The 26,583-nt window shown below is 49.5% G+C and overlaps 3 protein-coding genes and 1 pseudogene across 9 annotated transcripts; 2 read left to right on the top strand and 2 right to left on the bottom strand.

Moving 5' to 3' along the window:
* Positions 1 to 3,905: 3,905 nt before the first annotated feature.
* Positions 3,906 to 7,400, top strand: TCTA (T cell leukemia translocation altered). Of its 3 annotated transcripts, none has more exons than XM_079713405.1 (4): positions 3,906 to 4,234; positions 4,588 to 4,642; positions 6,082 to 6,161; positions 7,194 to 7,400. In XM_079713405.1, the coding sequence occupies exons 1-3, from the start codon at positions 4,012 to 4,014 to the stop codon at positions 6,122 to 6,124; spliced, it is 321 nt and encodes a 106-aa protein (XP_079569531.1). In that variant the 5' UTR covers positions 3,906 to 4,011; the 3' UTR covers positions 6,125 to 6,161; positions 7,194 to 7,400. The 3 variants fall into 3 exon arrangements, with proteins under 3 accessions (XP_079569531.1, XP_079569529.1, XP_079569530.1); XM_079713403.1 differs by having other exon boundaries at positions 4,540 to 4,642; XM_079713404.1 differs by lacking the exon at positions 7,194 to 7,400 and adding an exon at positions 6,779 to 6,794 and having other exon boundaries at positions 4,540 to 4,642.
* A 1,053-nt stretch (positions 7,401 to 8,453) lies between these two features.
* On the bottom strand, positions 8,454 to 12,952 carry AMT (aminomethyltransferase; the record flags this gene model as incomplete). 3 transcript variants are annotated; one of them, XM_079713391.1, is made up of 9 exons in its annotated part: positions 8,454 to 8,632; positions 8,735 to 8,890; positions 9,280 to 9,460; positions 9,545 to 9,690; positions 9,980 to 10,058; positions 10,481 to 10,612; positions 11,802 to 11,882; positions 12,400 to 12,567; positions 12,662 to 12,952. In XM_079713391.1, the coding sequence occupies 9 exons, from the start codon at positions 12,749 to 12,751 to the stop codon at positions 8,454 to 8,456; spliced, it is 1,212 nt and encodes a 403-aa protein (XP_079569517.1). The 3 variants fall into 3 exon arrangements, with proteins under 3 accessions (XP_079569517.1, XP_079569515.1, XP_079569516.1); XM_079713389.1 differs by lacking the exon at positions 10,481 to 10,612 and having other exon boundaries at positions 12,662 to 12,751; XM_079713390.1 differs by lacking the exon at positions 12,400 to 12,567 and having other exon boundaries at positions 12,662 to 12,751.
* A 1,520-nt stretch (positions 12,953 to 14,472) lies between these two features.
* Positions 14,473 to 17,588, bottom strand: NICN1 (nicolin 1, tubulin polyglutamylase complex subunit; the record flags this gene model as incomplete). Of its 2 annotated transcripts, none has more annotated exons than XM_079712166.1 (6): positions 14,473 to 14,583; positions 14,658 to 14,765; positions 15,078 to 15,149; positions 15,598 to 15,711; positions 15,961 to 16,137; positions 17,457 to 17,588. In XM_079712166.1, the coding sequence occupies 6 exons, from the start codon at positions 17,586 to 17,588 to the stop codon at positions 14,542 to 14,544; spliced, it is 645 nt and encodes a 214-aa protein (XP_079568292.1). In that variant the 3' UTR covers positions 14,473 to 14,541. The 2 variants fall into 2 exon arrangements, with proteins under 2 accessions (XP_079568292.1, XP_079568291.1); XM_079712165.1 differs by having other exon boundaries at positions 14,658 to 14,762.
* A 7,296-nt stretch (positions 17,589 to 24,884) lies between these two features.
* LOC307059263 (NEDD8-conjugating enzyme UBE2F-like) lies at positions 24,885 to 26,153 on the top strand (annotated as a pseudogene). The gene is made up of 3 exons: positions 24,885 to 25,312; positions 25,493 to 25,661; positions 26,027 to 26,153. The product of its transcript is annotated as an NEDD8-conjugating enzyme UBE2F-like (transcript).
* The last annotated feature ends 430 nt before the right edge of the window (positions 26,154 to 26,583 follow it).

Here is a 26,583-nt window from a genome sequence, read left to right as displayed (position 1 = left end):
AATATCAGATCGGATCATTATCCTGATTTTTTTTTTTTAAATCTGATGATTAAAGAAAATAAATCCAAAGAACTTCCCGTGTCCTAAAAGGTCCTACATGATGTGGTCCCTGCCCACCTCTCTAATTTCATTTTACCTCCCACTTTTCCCTTCACTCCACTCCAAACTTATTTCATTGGCTGCTTATGTTCTCCTCTTCCCCTTTACTTGAATATTAAATAAGATGCTATCATAAATATGCTTAAGCACATTTACTTTACCCACCCTCTTTAAAAAAAAATCAAGCTCAATCTGGTATCAACTGCAAACTGGCTCCAATTTAACAGAGTATCTCATATTTTGATGATTATTAGCTATAAAAATGTATTCATGGGCTTCCCTGGTGGCGCAGTGGCTGAGAGTCCACCTGCTGATGCAGGAGACACGGGTTCGTGCCCCGGTCCAGGAAGATACCACATGCCGCAGAGCTGCTAGGCCTGTGAGCCATGGCCGCTGAGCCTGCGCGTCCGGAGCCTGTGCTCCGCAACGGGAGAGGCCACAACAGTGAGAGGCCCGCGTACCGCAAAAAAAAAAAAAAAAAAAAAAAGTGTTCATAATCATCTGGAGGAAGCACCAATAAACTCAGACCAACACCCAGAATGAGCAGCTTCAATGTCTATCTGATTTTCAGTCACATGACTACCATAATTATGAGTATACAAGGACTTAATACTTCAGCACCAGATTAAAAATGAGTCACTTGAAATAAACACTTGAAATAGGAATTTTACAGTAATTACTAACTTTAAACTGTCTTGAGAATTTTAATTTATTAATCTCACAAGTACTTAACAATGAGCATGTCCCCAAAGAGCAGACTATAGTGAGACACATTAACAGAAGTTTAAAATTTGGTTATCTTAATGTGAAGGTACAAGCAAATAGTTCTACAGGCCAGGTGCATAAACGAATAAACTTAAGTCGTAAGGGAAGACGAAATACCTTTAGGGACCTTTTAAAACTACAAATATATGTGATTAAAATCCAGTGATTATGTACCATTTATCATTATCACTAGTAGCCACAATGCAATTAAACCGGAGGTGCTGTCTATAGAAGCCCAGCAAGCCCAAATTTGTGCTCTTAAAAGTTGAAAATCAGTCTTTCTTCTGGCAAAGTTAACGTGACTCTCTCAGCTCCAGGACAATAAGAAGGCCCAAAGTAGCAACCCACCTTCTCCAGTCACAGCGTGGACTCCACCCTATGGACAAGAAACACCTGAAGATCTACCTGTTTTTACTCTAATAACTTACGCCCCCACATGACCAGGTTAAACTTTTAAAAGGAGTTAACTGACAAACAAGGAATCAGGACTGAAAATACTCCAGCAAAACCACCACCACATACATGTACACAGGAAACTATATTCTCAATATATACTGTTTCTCTCCATCCCACCTCAAATCAATAGTCAAAAGAGCCCACAGTTGCCCGGTAACATCTTATCAGGGTCTAACTATGTTGGATTTGGAGCAGGGGAGTCTAGGCCTGCCTCTGGAAGAAGCTGGGTCCCTCAAGAAGACCAAAACACCTCACGCCAAAAACTAGACCAAGCAGAGAGCCTGTATATTCATTTACCTATTTCAATCAACTGCTGTAGGACCATCCAAATTACAGAAAGGAGTAAAAGCTTAAGAACTGAAATTTGCTTGGAAAAATTTTCAGATTCTCCCAATACATAAAAAATCAGCAATACATAAATGAAGAAACAGTTGGAATAAGTTGAAAGTCCTGAATTTTAGCTGACTCTAAGCAAGCTGTTTGGGAGTACATGGAGAAGATCTTACAGTGAAAATAGTTCTGGCTGGCACCTGACTAGACATATGACCTTGGGAAATTTACTTAAGTCTCTGGGACTCAGTTTCTCATCTGCAAATGGGGTTGGACTACAAGTCCTAAAGATTGCTTTCAGGTCTAAAATTCTTGATCAGTGAAAAAGTCAGTGGATTCCTACTCTCTTCTTCCCTCTAGTACAGATATTTATGAGAACAGAGGCTGTAAGTCTAGAACTAGACTTTGACTAAAACCAAGTTCCATCTTATATGTATATTTTGTTTTCTTCATCTTATATATTTTATGTCCCCAAGAGCCACCAGTGCTCTAAAAAAGTAGATAGAATTACTCAAGACAATTTATCAAAAGAGATCCTTCAAGTTATCCTTTACAATTAAGAATTAATCTTCTATTTCAGTCCAAACAATGTCACTTGTGCCAAATGCTCAAAACAGCATCTCTCCCAATTTAGCCATGTCTAAAGTGACAATCAGGCAATGGTACATAAGCATTATACATCCGGGTGTGTGACACTAAGTGGCGGAAAAATTCTCACCACATACAACATTTAAAAGAATTTTAAAAGTATTTTTCCCCCTTCAGATCTGGCAGGAGTATAATCTGATCACACATCTGCGAGAAACATTTACTTCAATGAACTGTTTTAAACAGAAAAAGAATCAAACGAGTTACCAACAGAGGTAAAAATTTTAAATCAGGATCATTAAGAAACACAAGTGAAAACAACTCTGGGAAAAAGAATGCCAATTTTCTATCATAAACTACTAAACACGGTTTTGACCAAATCAATTTGAGTGCAAATAGTACTATTTAATGAACGTGTAACTGGATCCAACAGGTAACTAAGGACAGATGTCCAGGTGATTCCTAATCAAGGCAGTAATTGAGACTAAGCAAAATTGCAAATTAATACTTTATTTTGATGACACATAGTTTAAATCATGAAAAAAATGTTCCTTTCAACTGGAAAATTCCCTTCTTTTAAATACCGAAGAATCCTAACCCTTAAGATTTCAACACTATATTTTACTTAGACAATCTCAAAGCATACTGCATTAAAAAATAAAATACCCAAAACATAACTGGACTTCACGCAGTATAAAACGGTGATTCATGTTTCATGTTAAACGTAAAAGCCAAAATGGAGTTGTAAAGAGTTTCTTTCCCATTTCAACTCCAACAGCCACGCGCGCTTCACAGGGGCCGGCTGCCCAGCAGCTCGTGGGGCCCAGCTTAGAGCCCCCGCCCTGCCCGGCACGGCCCTAGGAGAGGAAGCGACGGGGACCGCGAGCTGGCGGGCGGCTTGGGCTCCAGCAGGCCTGGCCGGGCGGGGGAAGGGGCGCGGGAGGCCGCGGGGCGCGCTTCCGGGGACTGCGCGGGCGGGGCCGCCGCTTCGGGAAGCGGGGCCTGGGTCCCCGGCCCGGGGTCAGGGTCAGGGGCTAGGGTTCTGGTGCTGCCTGCCGAGAGCAGCAGGTGGGGCGCGGCCGCGGCGGGGCGGCGGCTGGCGGGCGGCCGGAAGAGTGCCGGGCGGGCGGGCCCGGAGCACCGCGGCGCCAGGAGGGAACCCTCTCGCTCACCTCAGGCGACGACTCCGAGTCCGGCCTCTCCGCGCCGAGGACTCCTGTCCGCGAGTCGCAAGCTCAAAGGCTACAGCGGGTGGCTAAGGAAGCTGCGGCGGACTAACGAGAGAACCGACGGAGAGCAACGGGCGGGTAGCGCGAGAAAGCAAGAGCGGGCGGCGACGGCGGCGGGAGGGCGGGGAGAGGCGTGCGCGCCCCCGTGTGCCCAGCGGGCTCGAGCCGGCCCCAGTCGCGGCCCCGCGCGCGTGCGCGCGCTCCCTGCTCAGCCACGATTGCTTAGGAGCGTGTCCACACCCTAAAGGCAAGACTCTTAACCAATCATTGCAGCCGCGTGGGGCATCATGGGAACTCCTGGGCTATAAAAGACGTGGTTGCTATTTTATACTCCTCGAGTCAGTCATCCTTTAAGCAGGGTGGGGCTAGGTGCGCGTGCGCGGTTTTAACACTCCTCCCCAAACTGCCAACTCTTCGCGCAAGCCGGGTAGACGCGCCTTCTGTGGGTTTACGCGTGCGCACTAGCGGGCCTGGCTCCGGAAGACCAGACGCCTGCGCAGCGGGGACTACGGTGACAGTACCCTGGCTGGGACGCCGGCCAGTCATGGCGGAGTCTTGGTCTGGGCAGTCCTTGCAGGCTCTGCCGGCCACGGTGCTGGGCGCTCTGGGCGCCCTCGGCAGCGAGTTCCTGCTGGAGTGGGAGGCGCAGGACATGCGCGTGACCCTCTTCAAGCTGCTGCTGCTTTGGTTGGTGTTAAGTCTCCTGAGCATCCAGCTGGCGTGGGGGTTCTACGGGAGTACGGTGACCGGGCTGTATCACCGGCCAGGTGAGACGATCCACCAACTTCCGTGGGCCGGCCACCCCCTCCCCCACCGACTGTACCTTTGGGCTCCCCAGAACCCCCCCCAGACTACTAGTGGGTCCCCTGAGAACCTCATCACAACTTAACGCTGTACCCTGACCCGTGTCAACATACCATTTCATGCCAGAAACCCCACCAGTCCACCCGTCACATATAAATTCCTTTCATCCCCCGTCAGACAATACCACTAGTCCCTTAGGGCCTCCACTACACTCTCCATCAAACAATACCACTGGCCTCTAACCTGACCTGGGCTGATGCCTGCTCAGATACCCACCCCCAGCTTGCTGCAGCTCTGGATGTGTTCCTGCCCCCAGGTCTGGGCGGCCAGAACGGATCCACACCTGATGGCTCCACGCATTTCCCTTCCTGGTGAGTAAATCTACTCCTATGTCTACCCCATCCTTAGCAGGCAGAGGCCACTCCTGAGCTGAGGACAGGGGAAGGGAGTTCTCAGGGTAGGAGGCCACCAACTTTTCAGCAAACCCCAGGGTCTGCACTAAAGCTCAGGCTTCAAGTGACATCGATGTCTGAGCAGCCCATCTGTATGCTGTTCAGTAACCTGTGGGGTGGGTGGCGTTATTGTCACAATTTCAGAGATGTAGTGGCAACTGCACTGTAAGAGATGTAGAGATTCCACTGCACTGTAAGCCCCTCAGTTGGAAAGGCAGGAGCCTCTGTCCTTAGTGCACTGACTGAACTCATCAGGATCAGCCTTCTAATCTGTAAAACATGAACTCACTAATCAGAGCGTTCATTCAGTTGATCTCTGAGCTCCTACCACATGGCAGGGGCCACACTAGGTCCAGAGAACAAGAAAAACCCAGGCCCTGCTCACAGGTGGAACCAGAGATTTAAAAGGGGAGGGCAGAACCTAGTGGCAGGGCAGGAATAAAGACACAGATGTAGAGAACGGACTTGAGGAACGGCGGGGAAGGGGAAGCAGGGATGAAGTGAGAGAGTAGCATTGACATATATACACTACCAAATGTAAAATGGATGGCTAGCGGGAAGCTGCTGCATAGCACAGGGAGATCAGCTCAATGCTTTGTGATGACCTAGAGGGGTGGGACAGGGAGGGTGGGAGGGAGGCTCAAGAGGGAGGGGATATGGGGATATAAGTATACATATAGCTGATTCACTTTGTTGTACAGCAGAAACTAACACAACATTGTAAGGCAATTATACTCCAATAAAGATGTTAAAAAAATTGTTTTAATAAATAAGAGGGGAGGGCAGCAGTGCAGAGGCAAGGGTCATCAGAGCTGGTATCTTCCAAGTCAGACACCTAAGCTGAGGGCAAAGGCTAGGGGTGTACCAAGCAAAGAGAATGGACAGAACAAGGCCTAGAGGCAAGAACAAGGGTGACATATTGGAAGGATAGACAAGGCTGTGACGCTGGAGCTCAAACATAAAGGCATGAAGGGACCCGGAATACCCTATCCCAAGTCTCAAGGAGCTATTGGACTCAGCAGAGCCATGGCCTGACCGAATTTGCTTTTATAACTGCCTGCTTCATGGCAAATACGTAAAGGAGTCCAATAGAGAGGGCAAGAGGCCAATTAGGAGGCCTGCCACTGCACAGGTTTCTGTCCTTGGCAACTGGCGAAGGATGGGAGCACCATTCACAAAGTGGAGAAGCAGGAGGAAGAATAAGTCTGCAGGGGAAAGTGGTGGACCCAGTGAGGGCTGTGGAAGCTCAGCAGAGAGGTCTAGGTTATAGTGTGGCCTTACTGAGCCCAGCTCAGCCCCCACAAGGGGACTGTTGTGCTGTCCGTGGAATAACCCCTCTTCTCTTCTATCACTTTCAGGGAAACAACAGCAAACGAACCTCTTAAAACCCACAGAGAATAAGGGAAGGCAGCAGAGGGGTCTCCAGGAACGTCACCAGGTCTGCTGGCTCCCATACTGGGTTCTGCTGCTGCCCAGACCCCAGGGACGACTGCAGCGGGGGTAGAGGTTGGGGGCAGGGAGTATGCCAGTGCTTGCTGGGCTGGGCCTCCACTGCCCTTGGTCTTGCCTCCAGCAGCCCCAGGCATTGGGCCAGTAAAGAGTTTGCCTGTACCCTGATCTGGGTGGCTTAAGGAGAGAAGGCATGCTTCTCCTTTCAGGGGTCAGCTCAGAAGCCTCTGGGTTGGGGACGGCAACAGTCCATTTTCTCTCTTGGCTTTTTCCTATTCCTCTTCCCATCCCCCTGGGATGTGACCCTGTAGAGATTTGTCCCTGGGAGGAAGCCTGAGGTTGACCAGCTCTGAGATTTGTAAGGCAGGTCTGTTTTCCCCTAAGCCTCGGGTTTCCTTTATTTGGTTTTGCTTTGTTGGCAGGGACCCAGGGAATCCTGGCCTGGACACAGCCTTATATTTTATGGTTACTTAGCTGGCCATTCAAGTCTAAGACAGTGGACACCAAACACCCACCTCCTTTGGCTCATCCTGAGCTCTCCAGGTGTGAGTCAGGCTATATAAGTTGTCTTTTCATTGTACTCATATTCCTCTTAACCCCTCCCAGAAGGAAGCTGGGTACCTAAAAGTGGCTGAGTCCCGGGGGTGACTTCCCATCTCCACTGCTTAAGTGCCTGTGGGATTGTGGATCTGTACCCCGCCCCTCAAAGGGACATACTGAGCTGTTTAGTGCAAAGCGGCCCCATCGTGCCCTGCAGCCTCACCACTTCCCATCTTGACCTGGAACCAGAGGAGCTTCGTTCTAAGAGCCCACAGGCTAGGCAGGCCTGCCACTTCCACAGTGAGCCAAGGGAACTTCTAAAGGTATAAGTGGCAAACACCAGTTCCTGAAAGCAGTGTGGCCCTAGACCTGCCTCCTTCCCTGATGGACATACTTCTGCCTGCTTCTGCCGGGCCAGCAGCTACCTCAGTGTCCCACTGCTTCCTTCCTCTATGTTAAATGTCACATTTCCATCTGGCAGCCTTTGCCTAGGCTGTCTTTGCAGAGTGCACTGGAGTAGGACTATGCTGAGCTCATGCACGAGTACTCCGGAGTATCTTCTGACTGGTGGGATGATGGTTCTGCAGCCCCAGGCCTACCCACTGACAACAAACACCACACTCAGAATTGGTCCCACATTTCACCCCAGGCTCAACTGAGGATGTGGCTTATTAAACATGGAAGTGCATCAGCTGTGTGGTTATTGACAGGACAGTGTGCACGCACAGGGGAAACGGGAGAGGGAACACCTGGGGGCTGTTGCCCCTGAGCACCCAGAATACAACTTGCAGAGGTGGAGAGGTGATGCCAGCTCCCTGGAGGAGCAGTGGTGGTGCCCAGTAGGGGCACTCTCCCCTTTAATTCTTATAGACCCGCCCCTCTCAAGCGAAACCCACTCTGAGTCTGAGCCAGGAAGGCAGGCATTGGACTGGCACCCTAGGAACCCTGTGGACAGAGAACAATGAAGCTAGAACTCTAGCAAGCAAGAAGGAAGGAAGCTCATTTAATGTTTTATTTTTTTTAGGAGTCAGTGGAGTCCAGTAATAAGTCCCAGGGACGAAGGTCAGCCCAGGATAAGGCAAGTCTGGGAGGAGGCCCAGCCTGCCCTACAACAGCCCTGGGGCTCAGAACAGGTGGTGAGCCTGGCATGGCTGGCTGCTGGGCAGCAGGCTGGGCCAACTGGAGAATGTGGAAGAATGAGTCCATGCCCCCCTCAGCCATCCCCAAGTTTACACACAGGCACCACAGCCCTACTAGGCCAACCCTCTGTGAGTCAGGAATCATCCCTGCCCAGGAAGAGGCAACAGTTTGAATTCATGGAAAGTGAACCAGAGGAGGTAGCCGGCACTGCCCAAGGTAATGACCCTTTGCAGTGTGAGAAACCGTGGTGAGGTAGGTTGGGCAGGCTTTCTCCTCCCCCTAAAGGTGAGCCCTTGCTGCACAGGCAGCACCTGGCAGAGTGGAAGGGCGAGGTGCCAGAACTGATGTTTCTCCAGCAGGCAAGAGTGGGGTCAATGGGACCGTGGGCTGGTCCGTCACTCAGAAATGGGGTCTTGAAGTTGCAAGTGGCACAGGATGAAATGGGAATAGGTGGTGTGACCCCGTCACCCAGACAACCAGTACCAGCCTCCACCTAGCCACCTATCCCAAGTGTGTTCTGCCTCAGCTTCCTGACTAACCCCTTGTAGAATGCCCTCCAGGGTAAGGCTCCTAGAGGAGAGGGCCCTGCTCCAAGTCATCCTCACTTAAGGGTATAATAGTTTGTGGGCACAAAGGGCATCTTGCTGACCATGGCCATCTGCTGCTTTCGCCGCACCTCTACCAGCAGCAGGGTACCTGGCTGACTGTACTCATAGGGCACATAACCCATCGCCACATTCTTCTTCAGGCAGGGTGAGGGGCAGCCACTGGTCACAGCACCTGTCCAGGCAGACGCCATGTGTCAACACCACCCTGCCAGCCCAGGGTCCCCACCCTCCTAGGGAAGAGACAAGGGCTCTCCAACTTCCCTGGTCAACCTACCAAGCACGGTACCCTCCGTACTCAGGATGGGGTTGTGCGCCCGCACAGGAGCCCCCTCACACGTTAACCCCACACGCCTCCGCTGCACCTTGCCCTTCAGCTGGGGAACAATGACCGAGGCTCCTGGGAAGTCCATAGCAGCTCGGCGGCGCTTCCCTGGAACATGACACATCAGATTTAAGCCACAGTCCGTAGGACCCCTGACCACAGGAGGTCCTAGTGACAAGGAACCCAAGTGACATCTATCCAGCATCAAGGCCCCTTCACTCAGGCTGCCCCCAGACCCCATTCCTCCCCTGCAGTGCAGTCAGCCATCCACCTACTGACCCCTGGTCTTGGAGGCCATGCTCCCCACCTCAGCCTGCTGAGGGTCTTCAATATCTACTGGGCAAAGCCACTGTGGTACCTTCAGGAAATGAAGGCTGAGGGAGGCTGTGCCACTTGCTCCAGGCTACACAACCTTGGAAGCAGTCGTGGGTTGGCTGGTCTCATCAAGGGTCACTCCAGCCTTCAGGATCCCCTCCCTGAGCGCTAGCCCAGCTCACCCAATGTCCAACTGAGGCTGCCTTCCACAGGTGTGGTGTGTTCATCAATGTCGTTCCCATACAGGCAGAGGCCTGCCTCCAGGCGCAGGCTGTCCCGGGCCGCCAGCCCTGCCAGCTTCACCTCTGGGTTTTCCAACAGAGCTGTTGCTAGGCGGACTGCCTCCGCTGCCAGCACCGAGATCTGCAAGGGACACCAGGGAGCAGATGGGCTGCTGGCCCCAGAGTCCTATGCCCTGCACTACCCTGTGCCCACTTCTTGACAAACCTCCACACCATCCTCTCCTGTGTAGCCACAGCGGGTCACACGGCAGCCAGACACGCCAAACACCTCCATCACAGCACTGGTCATGAAGGGCAGTTTCCTCAGATCATCTGCCACGCCAGCCTGTAGCACCTGGGCCGCAGTGGGGCCTGGGCCCAGGGAGCCAATAACCAAGTGTCCAGGTCCTGGTGCCCCAGAAAGCTGGATCACAGCCCTTAGGGACCAGAACAAGCCCTGAGCAAGCCCCACTCTGTAGGTGGGAGAAGATGCTCTTGCCCACAGCCCTTGGAGCCTTGTGGCAGGTAGAAGGAGGGCATGATACCAAACTTAGAATTATGGTGCACCATCCTCACCTTCCCCGGGCACGGCCTCTCTGCCAAGCAGTAGAGGAAACCTGGACGGCAAAGGTCAGCTCCAAACCCAGCCTGGCCCACTTACCTTGCAGGGCTAGCAAGGCATTATCCATCACCTCCAGGCCCACATCGCTGCCCATGTTCTGAAGCTCCCTAACCTTGTCCTGAAAGGAAAGAAATACCACATTTGCTCTGGGACCCCTTACTGAGCACCTGCCACGGGCCAGATGCTGCAGAGCTCAGCAGAGTAGGCTGGTTCCCATCTAAACGAGGTCATATAACTACTAAGTGGTAGGGATGACTCAAGCCCAGGTCTGCCAGCTCTAACACCAGGCTCCAGCCTTCCATCCTCACCAGAGGATCCTCACTTAGGGGCCAGGATCAGCTTCACCTCCCCACCTCCCCACCTCCCCCACTTCCCCACCACTGAAACTTAGCATGCTCCAGGGAGGGCCCGCTCTGGCCCACTGTTCTTTCAAAGAGCCATTGTCTGAGCTCCTTATCCATTCCAGGTCTGTCCTGGAAAACAAGGATGCTGCTCTGTGAACGAGGAGGACAGGGTACCTGGGACACAGAGGGGCTATACCTGCATGAGGGTCAGGTCCTTTTCCCAGCAGCCAGCATTGGACACCACATACAGGTGTCCCTCAGAGGTGTTGGTCACAATCAAGTCATCTAAGATGCCACCAGCCTCATTGGTAAACAGCGACAGTGTTCCCTAGCATGAAAGTGGAGCATCACTGCCTCCAAGTCCAAGAGGCCAAAGTCAAGTGTGAGTCAAACATGCCCCTGGGCCCACTCAGCCACCACAAACTCATGAACCCTTGTGAATAGGGCTGAGGGGTGGCAGTGCAAGAAGCAAGGCTGGGTCAGCCTAGGCCCCTGCACAAGCCCAGGGTTTTTGATCCTCATACACTGAGAAAGGTTTCACCTCTTCCCCACCTTGGGGGACACCTCCCTGATCTGGTGGGGCCTCTGCACCCCTCCCCATTCAGTACAGAGAGCCCCTCTCACACTTAACCCACCATACCTAGGACTTGATGCTTCGTCCCACCCAGACCTAGGACAACTCAGTCTGTGCCCCAAACCCCAGGACAGAAGCTTCAAAGTCTATGGGAATTCCTTGGTGGTCCAGTGGTTAGGACTCGGCGCTTTCACTACTGAGGGTGAGGGTTCAATCCCTGGTTGGGGAACTAAGATCCAGCATGGCCAAAAAAAAAAAAAAAGCAGCAGCAGCAGCAGCTTCAAAGTCTATCTTGATGATCCCATGTGTTCCACAACAACCCTCCAAAACACTGAGGCTGGCTGGCCTCAGCCTCCCCACTGGATGGACAGTATAAGAGCCTGAGGTTAAGAGGTGACATGAATCACCTGGGGATCTTGTTAAAATGCAGGTTCTGATTCAGCAGGTCTGAAGAACTGGCCTGAGAGTGTATCCTAACAAGCTCCTATGTGACGATGAGGCTGCTGGTTTACGGACTACGCTTTCGTTTTTCTTTTTTTTTTGGCCGCGCAGCTTGTGGGATCTTAGTTCCCCAACCAGGGACTGAACCCAGGCCCTCGGCAGTGAGAGCACAGAGTCCTAATCCTAATCACTGGACCGCCAGGGAATTCCCAGGACTACAATTTAAATTGCAAGGGGTTAAGCAGCATGGAAGGTCACAGAACAGGATGTGAACCTGGGTTTCTGGCCTCCCAGCTTGATGTGGTGGGGATGGGATAGGACCCTCCCTGCAGATGGCTGGGTGTCTGGACATGACTCAGGGACTCCATCCCCCAAGAACGAAAGCCCTGAGAAACTGTGTCTGATCCATCTCTGTGCCCCCAGGCCCGAAGCAGGGACTCAGGCTGGTTTGCTGGCTTATGACTAAGAACACTCATTGAGCAAAAATAAAAGAAAGGCCCACCTGGTTTGGCTTTAGCTCTGCAATATCTCCAACCACTAGACTTTCCATCAGCTTCACCCGGTCATGGCCAAATATCTTGGTCTGGGAAAGAGATCAAAAAGCCTCTGGAAAGCCACGGGGCTAGGAGGCATCCTCCCTGCCACCCACAGCACAGTCCAATCCAGCCAAAGTGCCTGACTAGTCTTTTGGTTCTGCAAGTGGCAGAAGCCCTACTTTCTGACTCCCCCACACCCACCAATACAGAAGAGATGCACTCAGGGAGGTTAGGGAACGTGAAAGGGCCCAGCACCTTCCTGAAATACCCCCTTTTCCAAACCAATACCTAGGACAGTGGATGACAATGAGTGGCAGCCCTGGAAAACCCAGGACGTTGAGGCACTCCACTAAGTGGGAGCAGGCTAGAGAGATGAGACAGATGATCAGGAGACCCTCTGAGTCAGTTTACTGGGGACCATAGTACATTACACCCTTGAGACCTCCAACCCTTCTGAGAGGGCTGCCCTTGGAATCCAGCTCCCAGCAAAGAAAGCCGAGGGTTGCACCATTGTGGACGGAGAGGAAGCCCTGGCCTGGCAATCAGCGCACTCCCCTGGCTCACCTGCAGCATGTGGGACACGTCAAAGAGCGAGCAGTGCCGGCGTGTATGCAGGTGTGAGTCAACGTGGCTGTCCCGGTACTGCACAGGCAGATTCCAGCCTGCGAATGCCACCATCTTCCCGCCATGGGCCAGGTGGAAGTCATAGAGTGGTGTCCTGCGGAGCACGTCCTGCGGGCGGCCGGGCTCAGTGCCACCAAGGCCCCAGACCCCAGCCCTCTTCCTCCCCCACCCTCCAAGATTGGCACCACACCCTCTGTCCCACCTGTGCACTACTGAGAGAACGGCGCAGGGCCGAGGGGAGCGCCTGGAGACACGAGCCCAGACGGGACATCATGCTCCCAGCCCGCTGCATTGTTGCCTGCAACGGGTGCAGCCGACGCACAGAGGCCACCACTCTGACAGGCACGCTGGGAGATGTAGTCCAGGCCCTGCTTAGATAGGTCTCTCCCCCCCCACCCCCGCCCGGGGGATCAGAAGAGAGAGTGGGCAGCCCCAAGGGCAGACGCAGCTTTAGAGCACACAGTGCATTGACTCCCAGCTGCAGGGAAATAGCCCCAGGCGCTTCCATCTGATCAGGGCAGATTGGGCGGTTGGAGCCAGTTAAAGCCACTCAGAAATAGAGCTGGGGGCTAGACCTCCCCCTGCTGACTGCCCTGCCTCCAAAGGGCCAAAGTTCTGCAAAGGGCTGAAAGGCCTGAATCACCAGTTTAGGACAATAGGAGTGTAAGGTCACATGGGGGGAGGGGAAGGGGTGGAGAGGGCACAGGAGGGTGGAGTCAGCCCGGCAGGCAGAGTGCCACAGTAACCTGGCCTCATGTGAGGGTCTCCAGCTCTCTCGCTGGGCAAACATAGGCAGCGAACACAGTGATGCATTCCACAAGTATTTATTGATCTTGCTGCACACGAGGCCCTGTGCTGGGGACAGAGCTGTGCAGGAAGCAGGGTCCCTGCCATCCCAGGGACCTCCCCCCTCACTCACATACACACTGAGGGCTGCTACTCCCTGAGCACAAGACTGATCATTACCCTCTTAGCAAAAGCTGAATGGGGCTAAGTAAATGACCCTGCAGGCAGATACCACCTGCAAGAACTGATAGGTGACATCAGAAGGTGCCCACCAAAAAGTGGCTGCCCTTCCCCTAGAAAGCTGTTGAGCCACACAAACATCCAATCTTCCAGGTCCAACACATGTTGCAGTACTGCCTCATAACAGCCCCCAGAAGAAAGCCAGGAAAAAAACAGAGAAGCAGGATTTTCTCATAAGGAGCAGCAGCCTGTCTTATTCAGCTGCTGGCCTGGGGTTGTAGAAAACCTCAGCCTCTTAAAAGACATCAATGAGAACCCTCACCTGGCCCCCACCACCACCACTGAGGTTGATCTCTCATCACACTGAGCGTGGCTCTTACATGGGGGCAACTGGAAGAGGGACAAGGATACGCTTTGGGCTCTGTCAGATGGCAGACAGGTCCCAGGACTCATTTTCAGGCCCCAGCCTTGCCCAGACCCGATGGATGGGGGAAGACCCATTTGAACACACATCTAGGAGCCATCTCAGGGACCAAGGGACTCAGGCTGCCCAAATTCCCAGCTTTGTGTGGCTCCCTAGGCAAGCAGCAGAAGAGTTTAGATAGGAATTTTCTTTTTGTGGGCATAATACAAAGGGAAAGAAGACCATTAGGGGGCGCAGAAGGAAGAATGTGGCTCCTGTTTCTCCCCCAAGCTTCCAAACTAGGACTGCCAAGCTATAGCAGTCTTCCAAGGCTAGACAGAGCAGGTTCTAGTAGGTTACCCCAGCCCACTGCACTCAGGGTGAGGGAGCAGGCAGAAGACAGGAATGTGCATGTTGGCAGGGGAGACAGAGGGCACAGGGGGATTCTTAGTAATAGAACTGGAGTGTTTTTAGGGAGGGCGAAGGAGGAGTTTTGGGTTGCAGTCAGGTGAGGACAGAGAGTATCCCCTCCAGGAGTTCACGCTAAAGCAACACAGTGAGCCCCCAAGCATCTTGACTCTGTGAACGTGGTCCCGACAGAATGCGCATGCAGGCAACACTCGGAATGCACAGGGACAGCACTTCGGCCTCTGATGGCCTAAGCCAGGACTGGATGGGCACGGAAGGCCAACGTCTTGACTAAGGGCCACAGCTCAAGTGTAGGAGAGCAAGTTCAGGTCATAACAGCCATCCACCTGCAACACAAAAGACCATCAGATCTGACCCATTCAGGCCAACGGGAGCCAAGCAGGGGGAAGCGATCACTCACATCAAAGCGGCCGATCCTTGTGGAGGTATGACTGGCCCGGATCATCTCTGTCAGCGCCCACATCTGCTGTACCTCGGAGGATACCCTGCTGGGGTCTGGGAGACCCTGCTCCAGAAGGAGGGGTCATTGGCCATGGGTCTCTCCCCAGCAGTGCCCTTAGAACTCCAGACAGGCCAAATTGGGCTATGGGGCCCTCCAGCTGACATTCCCAGATGACTTGTGAAACATGAGGATGGGGCCTGATGTGGAGTAGGTGGCCCGGCCCCACACAGAGATGCCTCAAATCCCAGGAGGAAGGTGCACAGAGTGAACCAACGTCCTTGGGTCCAGCCCCAGATTCTTGCAGAAAGGGGTCCCCTTGGGCCTGTGCAGAACACCAGAGCTGTTCGCACATGGTTCTTAGCCAGGGTGAGGGCTTACCTCAAGAAGGGGAGCAGGCTGCTCACAAGGCACTGGGTGCGAGAGCCACTTGGGGAAGGTCATGGAAGGGCTCTGCAAAGCAAAGGCATACTGCCCTGAGGCGGGCAGAGTAGGAGAGACCTGGAACCAGATCCCAAGGTCCTGAAGGCAGAGAGAAGGGCCCCTGAGCCCCAGAAACTGGGAAAATCCTGTTTAGGTCCCAGGGGCAGAAGACTACCTAAGCTCTTCTGCTATGCAGAAGGAAGCCCCATGAAGACAAGGAACAGAAGTATATCTGGGTACCTGAATGTTCCAGATCTGAAAAAGGCAGGTAGCCCTAAAGGTCAGGGGATATGGGGACATGGCCTCACCTCTTATCATGAGCTTCCAGCATTCCCACCTGGCTAACTTCCATGAAGCACTCCTTCTGAGTCTCCCCATCCTTACCCATCCACTCCCACCTGCACCCCCAGGCCTCCCAGCCATAGCTAGGAGCCTCCTGGAGAAAGGGCCAGCAAACAGCTCTGAGCTAGTCACTTACCTTTGGTCCCTGCTGGTAGATCTGCAGCTCCTCCACCGTGAAAGACAACCACAGCGGTGATGGCTGTCGCAGAATCAGGCGTAGTTCCAGTACTTTGCCCATGTCACACAGCATCTGACACATACGCACAAGGACCCACCGAGGCCCCAGCTCACTGCCCAGGAGCCAACCAGCAATGAGCCAAGGTGCTTCCTCCCCAGGCCTTTGAGAAGGAAACAGTAGTTCCTCCAAGGCACTTGCCCAAGAACCACAACTCAGGCCAACCTTGCCCGCCCTTCTTCCCTCATGGTATCCTGGCCCAATCCCCAGGCCTCTTGTGAGCCCTCATCTGGGCTGCCCTGGCCATGCTGAGTCCCAGCTGACCTGGTGCTTGAACAGCGATACATACTCCTGAGCTCCCTCCTCACTGTGTGGGTCAGGCATCAGGCAGTAGTCCCGAAGGCAGGTCACCCACTTGGCTGGAGTGTGTGTTGAGGTGTGCTGGCGAACACGGATGGTCAGAAAGGCTGTGTAGTAATTCTTAAACATGATCTCCTGCAACTAGGGCACACACAACCCACCATAACAAATCAGACCTAGGCCCCAGGCCCGAGGGGTTCAAAAGCACCATCTCTTCCTCCACTTAGGAATGTACTCTTCTACCAATCTAACAATATCAACAAGAATCCACTGGGGCCCAAAGAGATTTTGCCTTCCTAGAACTCACAGTCTAAATGAGCATGTCATGCAAACAAACCATGACCTCAGATCTTGCTGCATGTCCAAGATGCTGCGAGTGGTCAGAGCCCTAACTCTAGAGGAATCAGAAAATGTACAGATGAGTTCATCAAGTGGACCATGAAAGGTAGAAACTGTAAAGTAGCATAAACAAAGGAGCACCAAGGGGTGACAGGACCTGGCATACCCCTGGAACAGAGAGTGGTTTAGCCTAGCTAAAGCAGTTCTCATCACTGGATACTCATCAGAATTACTCAAGGAGGGAATTCCCTGGTGGTCCAGTGGTTAGGACTCAGTGCTTCACTGCCAGGACCCGGGGTTCGATCCCTGGTTGGGGAACTAAGATCCCACGGTGGTGAGGCCAAAAAAAAACAAAAACAACAGCAACAACAAAAAAATGCAACAAAACAGAATTACTCAAGGAAATTTTTTTTTTTTTAAATATAAGTGTACAGGCTCCACCCCAGACCTACTGAATCAGATTTCCAGGGTTGGGCCCTGTAATGAAGTCTCCCAGCTTAGAGTAAGCAACAGCTTGGGGGAGAACCACACACTACAGGACAAAATGCCTGGGGCCGAGAGGCAAGTAGGGCAAAGACACAGAGTGGCTCTGAATGCCAGGCCATTAGAAAGTGGACTTTGTCCTCTGTGTTGAGGTCTTGCAGTGTCCAGTCACTCTGCCAGCAGATGTGGAAGGGCAACTGGAGACTGGAAACTGGAGCCACTGGGAAGATCCTGATGAGGGATGATTTGAACCTGACCTCCAGCAGGGACTGTAGGAATGGGCAGGAGGCAGGTTTGGGGGTAACTCATTGTCTAATGATACCCAGCCAGTGGCCAGGGACAAAACGACCTCTCACCTCTATTAGGTTCAAAACTGTATTTCCAGCACCTAGCCTACTATCTCGGCACTTCCGTGTCAGCGCCATTCTGGACACTGGGGAGAGACGTTGAAGAGAACAGAAGAGGAAGCTGCATTCTAGTAACTGTGTGTTAACTGAAGGAATAAATAAATGGTTAACTGATTCGTACGGGCGAGGTACTGCAGAGGCTTTCGGTAAACGATTAAATGGCTGGGACACGCCCTAGTTCCCAGATAAGCCCCGCCCAGGAGCCCCGGTCGCGCCCACTTGCTTGCTCACCTCGAAGGGCGCGACGCTGGGGAAGGTGACATCGATGACCAGCACGCCAGGCCGGCCTTGGGAGGTCCGCACGTCGCCCACCTGCAGGGCCACGGTACCTTTCACATGACAAGGGACCGACACGCGGGACATGGTGGCAGCGGCCGCGACCAAGTAAGACCAATAGTCCTTCCCGGCGTCCCCAGTCGGGCCCCAAGAACTACAACTCCCGAGAGGCCTCGCGCTCGGCCAGCCCAGCCAATCACCAATGCTCGGGGCGGGCCCGGATTCGGAAGTGCCTGCGGAAGTGCTCCTTCAGCCAATCAACGAGCGTGCCTTAGAGAGCCACCAGGGACCCCGCCCAGAAACGGCCTAGCCATTCTGGATCCAGTTAGTGCTGAGCCTTCTAGGTACGCTGAAGTGTCACTCGGTTACTGCCTCTGTGCAGGGTGGGCGTCAATTAAAGCGCATAAAGCCATGAGCATGAATGAGCATAGTGTCTGGACGACACTGGTTGCAAAAATAGATATTAACCCTTTTTTTACGTGCGCGAAGGATTTGAAGAGATAACTCACAAGAAAAGATAAATAGCCAATATGCCCATGAAAAGATGCTTAACATTATTATTCATCAGGGAAATACAAATTAGAACCCCACACACCCACTAAACAGACTAAAATTAAAAACTGACAAAACTGTGGAACCCTCATGCATTGATAATTTCCTGCCACTTTGAAAAGCAGTTCGGCCATTCTTTAAGAACTAAATTTATACTTAAAACATGATCCAGCCATTGCACTCCTAAGTATTTACCCAAGAGAAATGAAAGCATATGTCCATCCAAGGACTTTATTCATAATAGCCAAAATTTGGAAATAATCTAGGTGTCCAACAAGATGAACAAATGAACAGTTTAGCTAGTTGTGGTGTATCCACACAATGAAATACTACTCAACAATAAAAAGAAATGAATGAATCCACAGGCTATCAATAGATGAATGGGTAAACAAAGTGTAATTACACAAAATGAAATTATTCAGCCTTAAAAAGGAATGAAATTCTGGCACATGCTTCAACAAGGATAAACATTGAAAATATTACACTTAGTGAAAAAAGCCAGATATAGAAGAACAAATATTATATGATTCCACTAATGTGAGGTACCTAGAAGAGGCAAATTCATTGAGACAGAAAGTTGAATAGAGGTTGCCAGGGGCTGGGGAGGGGGAAGTAGAGAGTTATTGTTTGGCAAGTACAGAGTTTCAGTTCAGGATGGATGAAAAAAAAAATCTGGAAATAGTGGTGATGATTACAAAGCACTATGAATGTACTTAAGGCCAATGAATGATATATACACTTAAAATGAGTAAATGGTAAATTTTATGTCATGTATGTTTTACCACAATAAAAAACAAGCAAACAAATGAACAACTGACATACACAATACCAACACTGGATTTCAAATGCACTATGTTAAGCAAAAGAAGTCAGACCCAAGTGAGTTCATATGGTATGGTTCCGCTTACATGAAATTCTAGAAAAGTCAAAACTAATATAGAGTAATATAAATTAGAACAGTTTTCCCTGGTGCCAAGGGTGACTGTGAAGAAGTACAGGGGAATATTTTGGGGTGACAGAAAGGTTCTATGATGTGATAGGCTGGTAGTTATATTTGTCTAGACATTTGTCAAAATTCATTAAACAATGCTTAAGATATATGCATTTTATTGTATCTAAATTATACCACAATTGGGAATTCCCTGGCAGTCCAGTGGTTAGGACTCTGTGCTTTCATTGTCGTGGGCACGGGTTCAATCCCTGGTCAGGGAATTAGGATCTCACAGGCTTCACAGAGTGGGCAAAATAAATAAATAAGTAAATAAAAGTTGGTAAAAAAAATACATATATATACACACACACCTCAATAAAGAAATTAAAAAATAATAAAACAAAAATAAATTATACCTCAATAAACATGATTTTTAAAGAAAAAAATTAAACATCATATTTATTATCATCATCTTCCTTCCAGATACTTGTGGAAACAATGCCTCAGAAATTGTCAGTTAAGCCTGTTTTATGGATAACAAAGCTGAGGCCAGATGTGGGCCAGTGATTTCCCAAGCCAAGAAAGCAATATGAAATAGAGCTGGAAACAGAGCCTCTTTTGGACTCCTACCTCATAGGTCAGAACCCTCCAGGCAACAGTCATCTTTGGTGACCTGTGCCTTCTCTGTGTGAGGGGCTCCAGAGACACAGGCCCAGTGTAGCTCATAGGATTCTCATAATGGGGCATCAAACATACACAAAACCAGGATTCCAAGCCAGCCCAAGGAACAGCCTGGAGGAGCTGAGCCTTCCCAACCCAGACCTGGAGACCTCCAGTGACAGAAAACTTTCCCTGCCTCATCATAATTTGTAACCTGTGGCTTCTGGACTGGTCATTGTTATCTCCATTTTGTTTTTTGCTTTTTGTTTTTTAATATATTTATTTATTTATTTATTTTTGGCTGCATTGGGTCTTCATTACTGCATGTAGGCTTTTCTCTAGTTGCGGCGAGCGGGGACTACTCTTCGTTGCAACGCATGGGCTTCTCACTGTGGTGGCTTCTCTTGTTGCGGAGCATGGGCTCTAGGCGCACAGGCTCCAATAGTTGCGGCACATGGGCTCAGTAGTTGTGGCGCAGGGGCTTAGTTGCTCCGCGGCATGTGGGATTGTCCTGGACCAGGGCTCAAACCCGTGTCTCCTGCACTGGCAAGCAGATTCTTTTTTTTTTTTTTTTCTGACATCTTTATTGGAGTATAATTGCTTTACAACGTTGTGTTAGTTTCTGATGTATAGCAAAGTGAATCAGCTATACATATACATATATCCCCATATCCCCTCCCTCTTGCATCTCCCTCCCAACCTCCCTATCCCACCCCTCTAGGTGGTCACAAAGCACCGAGCTGATTTCCCTGTGCTATGTGGCTGCTTCCCATTAGCTATCTATGTTACATTTAGTAGTGTATATATGTCAGTGCCACTCTCTCACTTCATCCCAGTTTACTTCCCCCTCACCATGTTCTCAAGGGCAGGAGAATTCTTAACCACTGTGCCACCAGGGAAGCCCGCTATCTCCATTTTGACTCAGACTAATGATTCATTGCCTGGGTCCCTCCAGATTCCTGAGGGTTTCCCTTTTAGTGAGCCACCCCCCCATACTGGAGAAGAGATTTCCCTAAATCCTAGAGGACTATAGCCCTCCTGAGAATCAGGTGGATTCAGACAGGCTTTGGTCTTCAGGTCTCAGCTCTGAGAGCAGACACAGACCCATGTGGCCCCTCATTGAAGATGAGTCTCAATATTGAAACAGAAGGGAAGGGTGCAGGGCACAACCTTTGAAAGAATGACATAGCCCGAGGACATGACATAAACTGATTAGAACCAAATGGGTCCAAGATGGCAGACAAGTTAACTTCCACTAGATCTTGAGCCTCAGTATACAGCTCATTGTAACACATCAGTAAGCTAACTGACAAACCAAGAGAGCCATGACAGTTCCAAGGCCGACCATAAGTATCAAAAAGTGGGTGGTGGCCCAATTCCTGGAAATCCCCACCCTTTCTCAAAATAGCTGGAATACTCCTCCCACTCATTAGCCTATGAAATTACCTACCCCTATAAAAATTGATAACCCATACCCTGGTGCTCCTCTCGCCTTCTGAGATGGCCCACTGTCTGTCTGTGGAGTGTGTTTCTCTCTAAATAAATCCACTTCTTACCTATCACTTTGTCTCTCACTGAATTCTTTCTGCAATGAGACATCAAGAACCTGAGCTTCATTAAATCCTGAAACCAGATGTGTGATCTCAGTTGGAAGACTGTGAGTTTTGGCCGGCTGCATGGATTCGAGTACCAATCAGGGTTTTGGCTGAGTTTGAGTCCCAGCACTTGGGTTCCAAGTCCCAATCTGAGGTTTCAATATCTCTCTGGTGGACAGCCACCTCCACTCCATATATATATGGGGAGAGAGAGAGATCAATTGAGAGATTGAGATTATAAACTGTTTGCTCATGTGATTATAGAGGCTGAGAACTCCCAAGATCTGCCATTGGCAAACTTGAAACCCAGGAGAGCCAATGTGTAGTTCTAGTTCAAGTCTGAAGGCATAAAAACCAAGACAGCTAGGGCTTCCCTGGTGGCGCAGTGGTTGAGAGTCTGCCTGCCAATGCAGGGAACACGGGTTCGTGCCCCAGTCCTGGAGGATCCCACATGCCACGGAGCAGCTGGGCCCGTGAGCCATGGCCACTGGGCCTGCGTGTCAGGAGCCTGTGCTCCGCAACGGGAGAGGCCACAACAGTGAGAGGCCCGCGAACCGCAAAAACAAAAACAAAAACAAAAACAAAAACCAAGACAGCTGATGGTATAAATTCCAGTCCAAAATCTGGCAGTCTCAGAGACCCTAAAAGAGTTGATGTTTTGGTCATACCCCAAAGGCTAGAAAAAGAACAATATTCCAGCTCAAGCAATCAGACAGGAGGGGTTTCCTTTTACTCAGCTTTTTTGTTCTATTCAGAACTTCAACTGATTGGATGAGGCCTACCCATATTAGGGAGGGTAATCTGCTTTACTCAGTATATTCAAATATTAATCTCAAAAACTAAAAGAAAGAAAAAGAAAAAATAAACAAATGTTAATCTGACACAGAAACACCCTCAGACACACACCCAGAATAATGTTTGGCTAAATGTCTAGATACTCCATCATTTCGATACTCCATCATTTCAAGTTGACACATAAAATTAACCATCACACAGTGTGTTGTTAAATTTCCACGTATTTGTGATTTTTGTTTTCAGTTTTCCTTATCTTATTCATGTCTAGTTTCATTCCATTGTGACCAGAAAGGAAAAGATACTCAGTGTGATCTCAATCTTTTTAAACTTATTGAGACTTGTTTGTGGCCTAACATATGGCCTACTCTGGAGAATGTTCCATGTTCACTTGAGAAGAATGTGTATTCTGCTATTGTTGGGTGGAATGTTCTGTATATCTCTGTTAGGTTTAGTTGGTTTACAGTGTTGCTCAAGTGCTCCATTTCCTTACTGCTCTTGTCTGGTTGTTCTATCCATCATTGAACATGGAGTATTGAAGTCTCCAACTATTATTGTAGAACTGTGTATTTCTTCTTTCCATTCTGTCAATTTTTGCTTCATATATTTTGGGGCTCTGTTGTAAGATGTATGTATGTTCATAACTGTTATATCTTCTTGCTATATTGTACCTTTTATCAATATTTTCCTTCTCTGTCTCTTGTAAACTGTTTTGATTTAGGTCTAATTTGTCTTACAATAATATAGCCACCCAACTCTCTTTTGGTTACTATTTTAATGGAATATATTTTTTCACCCCTTACTTTCAACTTCTTTGTGCCCTTATACCTAACGTGAGTCTCTTATAGATACACATAGATAGACCTTTTTAAAAAAAATCCAATTGGGGGAATTCCCTGGCAGTCCAGTGGTTAAGACTCCACACTTTCACTGCTGAGGGCCCGGGTTCAATCCCTGGCCAGGGAACTAAGATTCTACAAGCCACACAGCTCAACCAATAAATAAATATTTAAAATAAAAATACTATATATATATATATATATGCCATCTGAATGACCAAAATATATATTTCTCATATATATTTGGTCTTCATCTACAGTTTCTGGTTCACAGCTCTTAAAACCCTTGGAATTTTCTGAGAGAGAAGAGCAATGGTTTAATATCTGGTCTCTTGTCCTGTCCTCAGTTCCTGAAAACTCTTCAGGGAAAGTGACTTTTGGATCCCACCCAAGTGTGGGGGCTGATTGCCAGGAGAACTTTTAGTCCCACTCCCCAGATCTCCATGGAGGGGAGAGGGGCTGGAGGTTAAATCAATCACCAAAGGTCAATGATTTAATCAATCATGTCCCTGTAATGAAGCCTTCATAAAACCCCAAAAGGACAGGGTTCAGAGAGCTTCTGCATTGGTGAACATGTGGAGATATGGGGAGAGTGATGTACCTGGAGAGGGCATGGAAGCTCCACACCCCTTCCCCATGCCTTGCTCTTTGAATCTCTTCTTCTGGCTGTTGATTGGTATCCTTTAATAATTGTTTTATAATAAACTAGTAATCTAGTAAGTAAAATGTTTCTCTGAGTTCTGTGAACTGTTCTAGCAAATTAATCGAAATTGAAGAGCAGGTCTTGGGAACCTCTGATATATAGCCAGTGGGTCAGAAGTACAGGTGACAACCTGGAGTTGAGATTAGCATTGTAAGTTGAAGGGGGTCATGGTAAACTCAGTTTGTGGCCAGTTGGTTAGAAGCACAGGTAACACCTTCACCTGTGTCTGAAGTGGAGGGCAGTCTTGTGGGACTGAGCCCTTGACCCATGGAATCTGATTCTATCTCTGGATAGATAGTATCAGAATTGAGTTAAATTCTCAGACACCCTGTGGGGAAGCCTCCACACACATGTTGGAATTGGGTTCAGGGAACCCTTATTTATTCCATTTCTTCCTTTTTAAAAAAAATTTAGTTGATCTTTTGTAGTGTATCACTTTGATTCCTTTCTTTCCTTTTCTGTATATTTTTAAACTATTTTCTTAGTGGCTTACTTAGGGATTACAATTGATATCTTAAATTTATGACAAGCTAGTTTGAATAATACCAACTTAGTTTCAAGAGTTTACAAGCACTCTGCTCCTATACTTCTCTGTTCCTCCCCCTTTATATTGTTATTGTTACAAATTATATCTTTATACGTTTTATGACTGCTAACATGGATTTATAATTGTTTTATGCATTTGCCTTTTAAATCATGTAGAAAAAAGAGAAATTACAAACCAAACCAAAAGTATCATGATCTTGGCTTTTATATTTACCTATGAAGTTACCTTTACTAGTATTCTTTATTTTAAGTTATGGCCTCTGGGCTTCCCTGGTGGCGCAGTGGTTGAGAGTCCACTTGCCGATGCAGGGGACACGGGTTCGTGCCCCGGTCTGGGAAGATCCCGCATGCCAAGGAGCGGCTAAGCCCATGAGTCATGGCCGCTGAACCTGTGCTCCGCAATGGAAGAGGCCACAATAGTGAGAGGCCCGCGTACCGCAAAAAAAATTATGGCCTCAAGTTACTATCTAGTGTCCTTTCATTTTAGCCTGAAAGATTCCCTTTAGCATTCCTCATAGGGCAGGTCTACTACTATATCTTTGTTTATTTTAAATAAGCAAATAGGGACATCCTTGGCGGTACAGGAGTTGACTCCCAGCCTCCACTGCAGGGGGTGAAGTTTCGATCCCTGGTCGGGGAGCTAAGATCCCACATGCCTGGCAGCGAGGCCAAAAAAAAAAAAAAAAAAGCAAATAGTTTAAATTTTCCTCAGTTTTACTTTGCAACACATAAACATCTACAGATATAACTCACATAAAATCTCTCTTGAGTCCTCAGTTATGAGTGTACGGCCTGCCGCCCGGAGCCAGTGAGGCTGTGAAGGGGGTGCGTCTCGCCGCCCCTGGCCCGGCTGGCCGGGTGTTGGGCACTGGGAGGCATCGCCTGTCTCGGGGTGCCCAGGATAAAGGTAGCAGTAATGCTGACACTGGCAAGCAAACTGAAGCGGAATGACGGTCTCAAAGGATCCGGGGCATGAGCCACAGCCTGTGACTACAGTCGGTGGGTTTCTGTGAGAGCAGGCTGCTTGTTAAAGAGGTTGCAGAACTTGTCACTAATTTACCTTACACGTATAAAGTGTATTTTCCTGATCCAAACAAGCTTCACTGTTTCAGCTGTCACCCCAGATAAGGGTTACTACCAGGGTGGAAAACTTCAGTTTGAAACTGAAGTTCGGGGAATTCCTTGGTGGTCCAGTGGGTAAAATTCTGCGCTCCCAATGCAGGGGGCCCGGGTTCGATCCCTGGGCGGGGAACTAGATCCCACGTGCATGCCGCAACTAAGAGTCCACATGCCGCAAACAAAGGATTCTGCGTGCGGCAGCCAAGACCCGGTGCAGCATCAATAAATAAATGAATGAATGAATGAAACTGAAGTTCCCGATGTGTACAACATGGTGCCTCCCAAAGTGAAATGCTTGACCAGGATCTGGCACCCCAATACCACAGAGACAGGCAAAATACATCGAAGTTTACTGAGAGACCATTCGACTGATGGCACCGGCTGGGCTCCCACAAGGACACTGAAGGATTTTTTTTTTTTTTTTGGCCTCACCACAGGCACTCACTCAGGATCTTAATTTCCAATCAAGGATCGAACCTGTGCCCCCTGCAGTGGAAGCTTGGAGTCTTAACCACTGGACCACCAGGGAAGTCCCACTGAAAAACAGTGTTTAGGTGTTAAACTCTTTGTTTACTGATCTTTTTTTTTTTTTTTTTTTTTTTTTGCGGTACGCGGGCCTCTCACTGTTGTGGCCACTCCCTTTGCAGAGCACAGGCTCCGGACGCACAGGCTCAGCGGCCATGGCTCACGGGCCCAGCCGCTCCGCGGCATGTGGGATCTTCCCAGACCGGGGCACGAACCCGTATCCCCTGCATCGGCAGGCGGACTCTCAACCACTGCGCCACCAGGGAAGCCCTGTTTACTGATCTTTTGAATTTCGATGATCAACTGAATATTGAAGCTACAGAACATTTGCAGGACAAGGAAGACTTCAGCAGTAAAGTCGAAGACTACATTAAGCATTATGCCAGATGACAGGAGGAGAAGACTGCAGGGCTGTGGACTGTGCATTAGAAGTTTATCTCCAACTGAAACCAACAGGGAGCCTCCTCCCCAGTCCTCGTGCTCCCCTCAGTCACGCTGGGTCGTCAGAGTTCTGTGACCATGTTGTCCTGAGGAAGAACCTCTTCACAACCACCCACTGTAGATGGAGAGTTCCACATAAACACAACAAGGAAATGTGTTTGGGGTTCTAAAGCATTGTCTGCTTAACTTAACATGTTTACATTTTGGGAGCTGTACTGTATAGGCTGTTGATAAGATTCTCGAGAAGTTGTAATGAACTCAACATTGAGGCTAGAGCTTGCTTCTCCGCATTTTCCCAAAGTCAGTTACCTGCATAGGTGATGCTAATGATGTGCTCATTGTAGTTCACAGACTGGCGATCAGAAACCTGCTACAAACT

This window comes from Hyperoodon ampullatus, assembly GCF_949752795.1.
Source record: "Hyperoodon ampullatus genome assembly, chromosome: 10".
Classification (NCBI taxonomy): domain Eukaryota; kingdom Metazoa; phylum Chordata; class Mammalia; order Artiodactyla; family Ziphiidae; genus Hyperoodon; species Hyperoodon ampullatus.
This window is presented reverse-complemented; position numbering and strand designations above follow the sequence as displayed.